At 52.9% G+C, this 13,693-nt stretch overlaps 1 protein-coding gene across 1 annotated transcript in view; it reads left to right on the forward strand.

Moving 5' to 3' along the window:
- The window catches only part of ZNF282 (zinc finger protein 282), a 25,980-nt gene extending 19,100 nt beyond the window's left edge, over positions 1-6,880 (forward strand). The window contains 4 exon segments of the mRNA XM_061415035.1: positions 875-988; positions 4,278-4,370; positions 4,373-4,447; positions 4,450-6,880. Coding sequence (XP_061271019.1) covers positions 875-988; positions 4,278-4,370; positions 4,373-4,447; positions 4,450-5,129 — 962 coding nt within the window. The 3' untranslated portion in view covers positions 5,130-6,880.
- The last annotated feature ends 6,813 nt before the right edge of the window (positions 6,881-13,693 follow it).

Below are 13,693 nucleotides of genomic sequence, written 5' to 3' on the forward strand. Positions count from 1 at the left end.
CTTTTAAAGGTGCATATTTCTGACAGAAAGTAATTTACATTTTCTGGAATTTTCCTTGAGCGAATACTAGCTAGGTGACTCCCAGAAAATTTCTGAGGGTAGTCCAGGCATAAAAGGAAGCATAAAAGAGCAGTAGGGAAGCTCTGCCCACCCAGGCTGCACGTGCGTGTATGTGTGTGTGTGTGTGTGTGTGTGTGTGTGTGTGTGTGCACGCACGTGCATGCGTGTATATGTGCTTATGTGTGCACATATGTGTGTGTGCACGCATATGTGCATGTGTTCACGTATACTTGCAGAGTGGAGGAGGCCAGCGTCATCTCATCTGGTGGTTGTAACCCCTGGGGACACCAGGCAGAGAGGCCGATGTAGAGTCTGGGGTTCCGTGCAGTGTGTCAGCTCTACAGCTTCACACGGTTTGGGGTGGGGAGCTGAAGGGCTCCAGGACAGAGGAGAAAGCCTGATAAGAGAGGCAAATGTTCTGCTGCAGTTCTCATTAATGACCCTTGTCCACCGCCTCTGCTGTCGCTGATCATGAAGGCCTCGCCTTCCTCCCTCTGTCCTGTGGGCTGTCAGAGGCTGGGCTCCCCTCTGGCCTGGTGCCACAGATGGCCCTGGGGCTCCCAGGATGCCAATCCTGGCTCTGTCGCCACACGGGCCTCCTGAGAGACGGGCCTCCTGCCTGGCTGAGCCCAGGTGCAGCAGCACCAGTGAGGTCCATTCAGGGAGGCCTCACGGAGGGTGGGGGCACAGGATACCCAGACTGCACACACCCTCTGGGCCGAGCGGCGGCCTCTGCGTGTGGTGGTGTTTGAGCCTTAGGTAGGATGCTCAGCGAAATGAACAGGCTCTAAGTCTGCCTTCTTTCCCCAAACAGAGTCTCTGATCTCCGCCCACGACATCTTGTCATGGATAAAGCAGGAGGAGCAGCCGTACCCGTGGGGCCCACGCGACTCCATGGATGGGGAGCTCGGGTTAGACTCTGGCCCCGGTGAGTGGGGCACCCAGCCGGGCCCCTGGGTATTTGGTCCAGAGGGATGGCCGCTCACCCAGCCTGCCCCTTACAGGGTGATGCTCTGTCGTGGCGGCCTTTCAAAGGCCTGCATCAAAGCACTGACCCCTTTCCTTTCGAGGATTCAGGGGTGTTAGTTTCCTAGGATTGTCTTAACAAAATACCAAACAGTGTGGCTTGAAGCAGCAGACATTTATTCTCATAGTTCTGGAGGCCTGAAGTCTGAAGTCAGAGGTGTGGCACGGCCCTGCTCCCTCTGAAAGCTGTGGGGGACCCCACCTTGCCTCTTCCTAGCTTCTGTGTTTGTTGGTGATCTTTGCTGTCTTTTGATCTGTGGATGTATCACCCTAATCTTCTGTCTTCACACCGTCTGTGTGTCTGTGTTTTGTAAGGTCAAGGAGTCACGTTAGATCAGGGGCTTGCCCTCCTCCAGTATGACCTCATCCTAACTAATTACCCCTGGAAAGAGCCTGTTTCCAAAGAAGGTCACACTCTGAACCACTGGGGAGATGCAGATTTTGACATATCTTCTTGGAGATATGTCTGTCTTGGAGATAACATCTTCTGTGTTGCTGTTGTTCAGTTGCTAAGTCATGTCTGGCTCTTTGCTACCTCATGGACTGCAGCACACCAGTCTTCCCCATCCTTCACTATCTCCTAGAGTTTGCTCAAACTCATGTCCATTGAGAGGATGAAGCCATCCAACCATCTCATCCTCTGTTGACCCCTTCTCCTCCCGCCTTCAATCTTTCCCAGCATCAGGGTCTTTTCCAGTGAGTCGGCCCTTTGCATCAGGTGGCCAAAGTACTGGAGCTTCAGCTTCAGCATCAGTCCTTCCAATGAATATTCAGGGTTGATTTCCATTAGGATGGACTGATTTGATCTCCTTGCTGTTCAAGGAGCTCTCAAGAGTCTTCTTAATAGCCAGGGAAAGGAGAGTGGACTGGGAGCGAGCGGACCTGAATGTTGACAAAAGTTTCAGTGGCATGCTGGGACATGCTGCCTGATTGTGAAAGTCTGAAAGAGAATGGAGGTAAAGAAGTACTGAAAGCAAGTATAGCTAACTTAAAAAAAAAAAGGAACAGAGAAATGAGATAAGCTGGTAGCTGGATAGGGGGAGCACATGAAGTCAAGGGAGGGTTAAGTTGGGTGAAGCTGTGTCATTGTGTCTGGAAGGATACTCACTGCTTTAGAATCCTCATTCAAACTGCCTTAAAGAATAAAGACAAAAAAATAAAACTAAAAAAGAGAATTGCAGTAGCTGAGGACAGAAACCCACCCACCCACACTCAAAGAATAAAGACATTTATTCTCTTACGTAATGAAGAGGTGGTCTGGTTTCAGTCTCAGTTAGTTCAAGGATTCAGCTGTATTATCAAGGCCCCAGTTTCTTTCCAGTCCTTGCTCGTCCACCCTTGGTATGGATGGAGCAACATGGCCACAGCTGTTCCAAGCATCACCTCCAGCCCCAGAGGGGAAGGAAAGACCATCTTTTTTTCCTTACACTGTCTCCAGGGAGAGAGGAAGCCTTCCCAGCAAACACATCTCATCGGCCAGAACAAGGTCATGTGCTTGTATCTGAATCAGTTACTGGCCAGGGATTTCCAGAGTTATCAAGTCTTCACGTTAGACGCTGGAGGAGAAGGTGTGACATCGTTTCCATGGAAAATGGAAAAATGGGACACACTGAGCTGCAGGGTAGGAGGCCAGGGTCTGAGACATGTGGTCTTTTCCAGCAGTCTTCAGCTCCTTGAGTCCCCTGGGCAACCCCGACAGAGGAAGGGTCAGAGGGACCCAGGAGTTAAGCTGGGTCAGGAAGGTAGAGCACCAAAAAACGTGCCACACCGAGCGTGATGCAGGATCAGAGGAGGATTGGGACCGTTTGGGGTTGGGTTTCCCGGGAAACAGTCCCCGAGATGGAGGTTTCCTTGGGGGTCCTCTTGGGAATAACACCTATGAAGGAATGAGAGGAGCAGATTGCGGAGAGGGAGAAGCAAGGCCCACAGTGCAGCGGTGACAGAGGCCACAGCCAGACCTACCGTCAGTGTGGGCTGAGATGGGGGGTGGGGGCGGGCTCAGCCCAGCCTGTTTAGGAGCAGCTGGTAAGGAACACGGGTCACAGTTTGGGGCTCCTGTAGGAAGAAGGGACTGTGAACGACGGATCCAGGAGGTGATGATGGAGGGTGTAGGAAGGAGAAGGCTCCTGAACGCAGTCATCAAACCCAGTGGTTCCTCGGGGGTCGGAGTCCTGGGCCTGAGGTCGCTGCTCTGATTGACGCTCTGGGCTTTGTGTCCCTCTGACCCCACGGTAGTGCGGGAGCATGGACTATGGAGAGGCAGGGATGCAAGCAAAGAGCATCATTGCAGGAGCAAGACTGGTGCTTCCTGGAGAGGCTGGCCAAGCAGCCACTTCCACAGCAGGAGGTGCAGAGTGCCATGATGTCTGCTCCCCACAGACGGGGTCTGAGGCCAGATGGGACTCGCACCAACCCAGTTGACCCCACTGCTGTAGGAGGCCAAAGGCTGCGTGCTAGGTGGAGATGCAACCGCACATGGGAGGTGGGAGGCATGCCCCCAGCTCCCTGCATTCCACTCCCCTAGGCCTTTAGACAGGCTTTTCACCTGGGATGGTGGTGGTGGTTCAGTGGCTCAGTCGAGTCCGACTCTTTGCCACCACCCCATGGACTGTGGCCCACCAGGCTCCTCTGTCCATGGGATTCTCCAGGCAAGAAGACTGGAGTGGGTTGCCATGCCCTCCTCCAGGGGATCTTCCCAATCAAGGGATCGAACCCCGGGTCTCCTGCATTGCAGGCAAGTTCTTTACTGCCTGAGCCACCTGTGTGGTGGGTTCACCTGGGATAGGTTCTGGCAAATCCTTTCCCTCTTGTCAAGAAATTCTCTTTAGATAAATTAGCATGGAACATACAGTTAAGTCTATTTCCGGGCAATTCTGCCTTTCAAGGGAGCTTTCTCAGAGCACCGCTCTTCCCAGCATCTGGGGGTGTTTCCTGACCTAGCTGCGTGACCCCCTCCTACCCACTTCGGGTGCCTCCGGTTCACGGCTCTGTGCGGGTCCAAGGGTCAGGCAGCCGTGTTTAATCCCCTCATCCTCGGGGGAAGCTGGGGGCCCGCCAGCCCATGATTCGCAGGAGGCCTCAGAGGACCTAACCAAGGACCTGGGGGCCCCCCCTCGCAGGGACGGTTGTGGGTCCCCCGCGCCCCGGACGAGCCGTATCAGCATGTCGCTTCTTCGTGTCTCTCCCCCCAGGTGACAGCCTGCTGATGGTGAAGAACCCGGCCCCGGCCCCGCCGCCGCCGCCGCCGCCGCAGCCCGCCCCGCCGAGCCTGCCCCCGCTGCCGGCGCCCCCGGAGGACGCGGGCGGCCCCCGAGCCGCGGCGGGGGCGCGCTGCTGGACGACGGCTTCCCTGCGCTGCCGGGGAGCGCGGCGCGGGCGGCGAGGGCGGCGGGGCCTCGGGTGGCTGTGGCGGCGGCGGCGGCGGGGGCGCGGGGACGGCGGGCGGGGGTCCGGGCGGGGGCTGTGGCAGCTGCTGCTCCCCGGGCGGCCTCCGGCGTAGCCTCCTACTGCACGGCGGCGGCGGCGGCGGCGGCGGCGGTGGGGCGCGCAGCAAGCCCTACTCGTGCCCGGAGTGCGGCAAGAGCTTCGGCGTGCGCAAGAGCCTGATCATCCACCACCGCAGCCACACCAAGGAGCGGCCGTACGAGTGCGCCGAGTGCGAGAAGAGCTTCAACTGCCACTCGGGCCTCATCCGCCACCAGATGACCCACCGCGGCGAGCGGCCCTACAAGTGTTCTGAGTGCGAGAAGACGTACAGCCGCAAGGAGCACCTGCAGAACCACCAGCGGCTGCACACGGGCGAGCGGCCCTTCCAGTGCGCGCTGTGCGGCAAGAGCTTCATCCGCAAGCAGAACCTGCTGAAGCACCAGCGCATCCACACGGGCGAGCGGCCCTACACGTGCGGCGAGTGCGGCAAAAGCTTCCGCTACAAGGAGTCGCTCAAGGACCACCTGCGCGTGCACAGCGCCGGCGGCGGCGGCCCGGGCGGAGGCCCGGGTCTGGGCGCCCCGCGGCCCTTGCAGCCGCCGCCGGAGCGAGACTAGGGCCTGGCGGCGGCGGCGACAAGAACAGGGCCGGGGCCGGGGGTCGGGGATGGCGGGGCGAGCCTGGGGGGCGCGTCCTGAGGCTCTCCCCGTCCCCCCCCACCACGATCCCGCCCTCGGTTCTCCGGGCGCCTTCCCTCCCTCGAGCCGCCACCTGCTGGAAATCGGGAACAGGAATTGCACTCCAGACGGGGTATCCCCCTGAGGGTGGGAGGGGCGGGCTGGGGTCCCCCTGAGGGTGGCGAGGGCGGGGCAGGGGTCCCCTAGACCTGTCCGGCTGAAGGGGCAGCCCAGCTCTTCTCACGGGGTGGACCGAGGGGCTTCCTCCCCCAGGGACGGTCCTGGAAGGGCAGCGAGGAGGCCAGCACACACCCCCCACCACCCTTCGGGCACCTAGCCTGCCCATTCGGCCTCTGGGGCTCTGGGGTCTCAGATTGTGGTCAGGGAAAGCCACCCGGGAGTCTCGGCCCCCTGCTGAGATGAAGAAATAGGGTCCTAAGGGTTAAAGCGACCCTAAAAAAGGAAGCCGAGGTGTCCAGGTGAAAGAGGAGGGACGTGCTAAGGGGTGGATCTCCGTGATGACAACACTGCCTCGCGTTTGAATAGCGCTTTATACTTTTTTTAAAAAACACGTTTTTCTATCCGTTATCAACTTTCACCCTTAGCCTGTCCCTCTGAGGTAGGTGGGGTCGGAGTTTCCCGACTGGATAGCTGAGGAAGGGGAGACATAGCTGAGATGGTTTAGAGAGGCGGGCGGGGGACCAGGGCCAGGCCTCCAGCGGAGTGTCCACCCCACCACACACACGCTGCCTACCTCTGGAACTGGAGAGACCTCTGTGGTCTGGTCTCTCTGCCCCTGACCCACCACACATAAATCAGAAGCAACAGGGGGCCCACTCATGGGGTCATGGGGTGGGGAATGGGCAACGGGTTGACTACAAAATGCCCCAGGAATGTGCTTCTGGAAGGTTCTCGGTGTTGGGGCACCACTGGGCAGGAGGCAGGTTCCCCCCGCCTCGAACCTCCAGCTTGTCCCTCCCACCTCCAGCCCCTCAGTGTGGTGCCCCTGGCCCTCCAGAGGCAGCTGGTGCCCCGGCTCAGACCTCGTCCTGACAATTTCCTCCTTGCCTGGGGCTATGGGGTGAGGGCAAGGCTCCTGCTGCCAGAGCAGCCAGGCAGGACGTGAGTCTCATCCCAGGAGGGCCCAGGCCAGTAGGTGCTAGCCTCTGAGAGCCTCTGTCTCTCTCCTGCCCTGAGCCTCCCAACTGGTGCTATCTGTTAACCGGCCATGCCCCGTGGACTCGGACACAGACCCTCCTGGGCTCCAGACCCTGCAGGCGCCCGTGGGGGGTCGGGGGGTCGGGGGGTCGGGGGTGGCCCCCAGGGGACTCCCCACCAGTCGGTGCATCTCTTCCGTGGTCCTGATGGGCCACAGTCTCCATTTCTGCGTCTTGCATGGCCAGGCACTGGGGTGGGGTGGCGTGCCCCAGGCCCCTTGTTTGCATCAAGAATGACTTCTCCCCTGGATCCCACTTCTCTCCCAGCCGGGGGGGAGGGGGCCACAGTTCGTGAGTGCTCTGCCTCTGCCCTTCCCCTCATCTGTGCCGCTCTGCTTTCCTCAGACCCCTTTTTGCCATGCAAAGGGAGTTCCTGAAATTAAATAAAAGGTGTCCAGATCGCAGACTGCATGTTCACAAGGCTGGAGGGTTCTCCAGCGTGGCTTCCTATAGTAAACCCTCAATGAACTGGAATCCAGTTAACTGGGATTTTTTTTCTTCTTCTTCTTCTATTCTGCTTTCAGAAGGAGGCACATCTTAAGAAAATGAGAAATATAGACAAGCTCAGTGGAGTTTTGTTGGAGCAGGAGGGGAACCCTCTAATCTGGTTCTGGTTGGGAGGCAGCAGTATTCTGCTTTTCAAAAGCATGTGGAGAAAATCACCATTTTCATAACCTAAATCATGGGAAGTGAGACCAACAGGGTCGTATTTTGCTTTTTGGCTGCTGAGTGTGTGAAGGAAGGGGGAGAAACCCCTATTGAGACATGAGTTTTGTCTGTGGCCATACCACCCTGAATGCACCTGATCTCGTCTGATCTAGGAAGCTAAGCAGGGTCGGGCCTGGTTAGTACTTGGATGGGAGACATGAGTTTGAAACATCTGCGCCCACAGCTCGAGTTTGTCCCTTTATTTCACCTTCAAGGAGCTGATTTCCAAAGAGGTTTAGTGACGGATGATAAGCGAGAGAGCCAAGTCTGGGTTTGCTTTCTTGCATCCTCGTCCGGTGGACCCCACTGCACCGAGTGCCCCATCGGTTACGCCACAAGTCAGCCCAACCCCCAGCACCGGCCCCGGGGGAGCCCTCGTGCGAGCCGACCAAAGCGGGTGACAGTGTGGACCACCCCCAGACAGCGAGGATCCTCGGTGTGGACCCGGCAGGCCACCTACGGGAGCAGGGTGGTCCTGCTCTGGGGTGGGTTTTTATTTTCCTTCTGCTGATGTGTTAATTAAAAAGTATTTTAATTAAAAAAAATGAATGCATGCAGTAAAAATTGGTTTTAAAAAAAATTATGAAGAGTAAAACTCTTTCCTACCAGATTCCCATTGAGAAGCATCCGCTGCTAAGAGCTTATATGTCCTCTTGGACCTGGAGGAGTCGGGGCGTAAAGGAATGACCTGAGTGGAGCAGGGGAGGAGGGAGAGGTGATGTGGGATGTGGATGGGACACGCCAGGGAGGCAGGAACAGGAGCTGAAAGGCAGGAGGCTGGCCTGGCCAGAGCCGGGCTGTGTGAAGTTGTAGGTGGTGAAGATGCAAGGTGAGTCATGGCCAGGTCACAGCCAGCCTTCAATGCCAAGACCTTTCCATAGCAGGCTGCCAATCAGCCTGAGACCCGTGGTGCCACAGACCCACTTGTAGCCCCTTCAGATCAGATCAGATCAGTCACTCAGTCATGTCCGACCTTTTGTGACCCCATGAATTGCAGCACCCCAGGCCTCCCTGTCCACCACCAACTCCCTAAGTTCACTCAGACTCACGTCCATCGAGTCAGGGATGCCATCCAGCCATCTCATCCTCCGTTGTCCCCTTCTCCTCCTGCCCCCAATCCCTCCCAGCATCAGAGTCTTTTCCAATGAGTCAACTCTTCGCATGAGGCAGCCAAAGTACTGGAGTTTCAGCTTTAGCATCATTCCTTCCAAAGAAATCCTAGGGCTGATCTCCTTCAGAATGGACTAGTTGGATCTCCTTACAGTCCAAGGGACTCTCAAGAGTCTTCTCCAACACCACAGTTCAAAAGCACCAATTCTTCGGCGCTCAGCCTTCTTCACAGTCCAACTCTCACATCCATACATGACCACAGGAAAAACCGTAGCCTTGACTAGATGGACCTTTGTTGGCAAAGTAGTGTCTCTGCTTTTGAATATGCTATCTAGGTTGGTCATAACTTTCCTTCCAAGGAGTAAGCATCTTTTAATTTCATGGCTGCAGTCACCATCTGCAGTGATTTTGGAGCCCAAAAATATAAAGTCTGACACTGTTTCCACTGTTTCCCCATCTATTTCCCATGAAGTGATGGGACCGGATGCCATGATCTTCGTTTTCTGAATGTTGAGCTTTAAGCCAACTTTTTCACTCTCCACTTTTACTTTCATCAAGAGGCTTTTGAGTTCCTCTTCACTTTCTGCCATAAGAGTGGTGTCATCTGCATATCTGAGGTTATTGATATTTCTCCCGGCAATCTTGATTCCAGCTTGTGTTTCTTCCAGTCCCTTAGCATGGCTCAAAAGCAGCGAGTGGCTTTCTGAGAGAGGAAATCTAGAGATGACAAGGTTAAGTTAGATGCTACTGAAAATGAAGAGCCACAGATGAACAAGGTTATCCTATGGTCCGGGATCTGGGCACCATTCCTGGTTGAGATCCAGTCTGGGAATATCGGGTGATGGCCGAGGGTGAGGGGGAGATGAATCAACTTCCTACCAGGCACAAGATGAACCAGCCTGTGTCTGGGTTTTCCAGTATTGGTCTGTCTGATTGTTATTGTTAGAAAAACACGTAGGGAATTCTCTGGCGGTCCAGTAATTAGAACTCTGTTCTCACTGCCAAGGGCCTGGGTTCAGTCCCTGGTCTGGGAACTAAGATCCCACAAGCTGCGCAGCGTGGCCCCCCCAAAAAAAGGAGTGGGGGGAAGAAAATTTGAAAATGTAGCAGCCTTTTATCATCCTGGGACCCTAACAGTTTGGGCAAGGCCATGGCTGTTACTCCAACACTGACTCCTTAGGGAACCGCCATGGAAGGACATCTCTAGAATGGTAATTCTCAAGGAGTCCTGGGTATGAGACAGAATCTCATGTCCCTCCACGCCATCCACTGAGATTCCCATAGGTCTCCTGTAAGTCTCCTAGTGAGATGCTGGCATCATTTGCCGAAGGCTGAGAACCTCTGCTCATACCCGTTTAGACTTATTTTAAACCCATATCATCCCTCAGCATTATAATTGCTATTAGCTGACTGTCTCCTATTACAAGAGTAGACACCCATTTAAAAGTCAAGAAAGATCTATATCCAGTCTTAGAAGATCTATATTCAGTTTTAGAAGTGTAAGCTAGCGTTGGTTACCTGGGTGCATCCCAATGGGATCAATATCCTCTAATGGTAACATAGAGTGTCAAAATCAGCAGTCCTGCCCCACCTCTCAACGATTTGGGGGTGAGGAAAGGTTTATTTTCCTTAGTTAATGCATGCTTTCTGGATTCTCAAATTTACATATCTCTGCCTTAGCTCCCTTCCCCCTTCTGCGGTTCGTCACTCCTAGGATACCCAGAGAAACCCCAAAATCCTAATTTACTCTGGAGGGCAGTTTATTTTTATCTTTGCTCACGTTCTGCCTTCCAAGTCCTGCCCGGGAGCCCATTTTTTCACAGTTAAAATGCCCAGTAAAACTCTTTTGGTGAACAAAATACTGTTTTCCCTCTAAAAGGAGTTCTGCACCAGTTTTTAATCAATCAATGAAGTTTTGAATAGATTTTACATTGATCCATTCAAAATTCAAAAGGGATAAAAGGATATGCAATAATAAAAAAAATCTTGTCACTCAGATACCCAGTTCCCCTATCTGAGCCTGACCAGTCAACCAAGGAGGAAGGGGAAGTTTCTGGGAGGAATCCAGAATTATTCACAGACGCAGAGGAGCCACTGAAGCATCAGTCCCCCACGGGGACACAAATGACTCATCTCTGCTCCTTTCTCTGTGCTGGGAGCATTCTTTCAAGCTAACTTACTCCAAAAAATGGGGGACAAGACTCTTCCTGACTCACATTTATAACTTCACCAGGAAGGAAATTAACCTGCTTCCTCAGCTCAGATTAAAAGGATTCCAGGGATGATCTTAAGTCACAGGCCCACCCCTGGCTCAGTTACTGTGGCCGGGAGGTGAGGGTGCTGTGACTGGGCTGCTTTGAGTCAGATGCCTGCCGTTCACACAGTCACTGTGGGGCTTCCTTGGGGGCTCACTAGTAAAGAATCCACCTGCCAGTGCAGGAGGCATGAGTTCGATCCCTGGTCTGAGAAGGTCCCACAGGCTGTGGAGCCACTAAGCCTGTGCACCACAACTATTGAGCCTGTGCTCTTAGAGTCAGAGCCGCAACCACTGAGCCCACGTGCCTCAGCTAGTGAAGCCCTTGCACCCTAGAGCTGGTGCTCCCCAGCAAGAGAAGCCACTGAGATGAGAAGCCAGGCGCCGAAACTAGAGAGTAGCCCACCAATGGCTGCGGCTAGAGAGAAACCCGTGCTGTGAGGAAGACCCATCACGGCCAAACATAAATAAAAATAAATAAATAAAACTTTATATTATATACATATTTAAAATTTTATTTTTAAAATACATTTTTATAAAAATAAAATTTTATATTTAAAATTTATGTATATTTATTTTTATGTTTAAATTTTAATATTTTGATTATATCTCTCTCTCTCTCTCTCAAACAGTCACTGTGACCTGGCTGGAATTGTCACTGAACAAGAGGGTGGCAGCCCTTTGAATTACATGACTAGAGCCTAGATGAAGCCGTCCCCAAAGGGGAGGGGGTGCCTATATGCTCAGAGGAAGGGAGACGTGCTAGACCAAAGAGGTTAACAGACGTGCTAGGCCGACGAGATTGACAGACATCCACTACACAAATACAGACACTTGAGGTTGGGGTGGGGCAGCTTGAGCCCAAGAGTGTTCATTCTGGGATTCTCACTGACCCAGAAGCTTCGTGGAGCATGCTCCCTAAAGGGTGATTGGTGGGAAAGGAGCAAAAAAGCCATGGTCCCTGCCAGCTAGAGATCTGCAAGGTGGTAGGGGGAACAGACTACAGAGGCAGGTCTCAAAGCTGTGGTCTATAAACGTTCTTGAGTTGAAAAAGACGTTTGGGCTTATGCATATATACATATATATGTTGATATGTATGCTATAAATCATATGATGGACAATTTAAGGGACAAGGTAAGTATTTTAAAGCATTATTTTATTTTTATAATTTTATAGATTTATTTTTGGTTGTGTTGGCGCTTCATTGCTGCACGGGCTTTTCTCTAGTTGCGTCCTGCAGGGGCTGCGCTTCGTTGCTGTGCGAGGGCTGCTCATTGCAGTGGTTTCTCTTGCGGGGAGAAGGCGATGGCACCCCACTCCAGTACTCTTGCCTGGAAAATCCCATGGATGGAGGAGCCTGGTAGGCTGCAGTCCGTGGGGTCGCGAAGAGTAAGACACGACTGAGCGACTTCACTTTCACTTTTCACTTTCATGCATTGGAGAAGGAAATGGCAACCCACTCCAGTGTTCTTGCCTGGAGAATCCCAGGGACGGGGGAGCCTGGTGGGCTGCCGTCTATAGGGTCGCACAGAGTCGGACACGACTGAAGCGACTTAGCAGCAGCTCTTGTTGCGGAGCACGGGCTCTAGGGTGCGCAGGCTTCAGTAGTTCCGGCTCCTGGGCTCTAGGACACAGGCTCAGTAGCTGCGGTGCACGGGCTTAGTTCCTCCTAAGCGTTTGGGATCTTCCCAGACCAGGGCTCGAACCCGTATCTCCTGCATTTGTAGGTGAATTCTTTACCACTGAGTCACCAAGGAAGCCCTAAAGCATTATTTTAAACTTTGTATAATTTGTGATTCGAAGAATATTTTTCCATCACTAAAAATGATGGTTTGAGTAAGATAACATCTAAGGTTACATTCAGCTCTGCAGGTTACATTCATATTCTACAGACATAGAGATGACAGGATCCAAGTACTAAGAGTAAATTTCCTTGATTCCTCTAACACCACTGCCACCAATGGGAATAATTGTGAATGGCACCGAGGTTCATTTAAAGGCTTGTGTCAAGAGCTGAGTGTCATTGGGGAAGGAAGATGGGTGGCTTCTAAGAGATGCAACAAGATGACATTTATCTTGGTGAATTCATTGCAGGTAAGGCATAGAGAGCTTGCCAAAGTGAAAACAAGCCAAAATGAGAAATTACTCGTCACCGAGTGCTTGCTCTATGGCAGGCATTCCGTCACACAAGCACCTTTACTTGTATCTGCTATTTCACAAACAGTAGTGGGATGAAGCATGCTTCTTGAGCTCTTAACCTGGGACAGGCACTGTTCTAAGCACTTGATTTCAACTAACTCATTTAATCTGCAAACTCACTTAATAACTATGAAATATGTGCTACTATTATTCCTCACTAATAATGAGGTCATGGAGGTGATGAGAAGTTCAAGACTTGCCCAAGGTCCGCATCTAGTAAGTGGCAGCACTGGGTTATAGACCCAGGCGCTCTCACTCCTTGGCCCACTTTCTTTTCTTTTTCTTTGTTTTTACGATTTATTTATTTCATTGTTTCTGGCTGCAGTGGGCCTTCGTTGCTGCACACAGGCTTTCTTTAATTGTGGCCAGCGAGGGCTATTCTTAGTTGCAGAGCACAGGCTCTAGGGTGTGTAGGCTCAGTATTTGTGGCTCATGGGCTCTAGGGTGCACGGGCTTCAGGAGTTGCAGCACATGGGTTCATTAGTTGTGGCTCTCAGATTCTAGAGCACAAGCTCAGTGGTTGTGGTATGTGGGCTTAGTTGCTAGGTGGCCTGGGGGATCTTCCCAGACCAGGGATTGAACCGGTGTCCCCTGCATTGCAAAGAGTCTTCTTAACCGCTGGACCACCAGGTGAGTCCCTCAGCCCACTTTCTAAACTGCCGCACCATCTCTGCAAGCCAATCAGACTGCAAACCTCTGCCTGGTGCTGCCTCCCTTGACACTGGAAATTTGATGTGAATATTTTTCTAGAGTTTCAGGCTTGGATGCTGAATCCAGCTGACTCAGAAACTGATGGATAAGCCAGAGTGTCAGTTTAATAATGTCCATGGGTGGTCTGGATATTTGCATCAGCCTGACCGACATGTTTCCCAGAAGCTACACGGGAACCTACATTAGAAGTTTCATTAGAAGTCTCACTGGTGCGCACGTGAATTCAGTAACTGAACCATTTAATGATCTTGGTATCCTATGTCCTGATATGTCTGCCTTCACAATCTTGATACTTTTTTTTTCTA

Source organism: Bos javanicus, chromosome 4 (genome assembly GCF_032452875.1).
Source record: "Bos javanicus breed banteng chromosome 4, ARS-OSU_banteng_1.0, whole genome shotgun sequence".
In the NCBI taxonomy this organism is placed as follows: domain Eukaryota; kingdom Metazoa; phylum Chordata; class Mammalia; order Artiodactyla; family Bovidae; genus Bos; species Bos javanicus.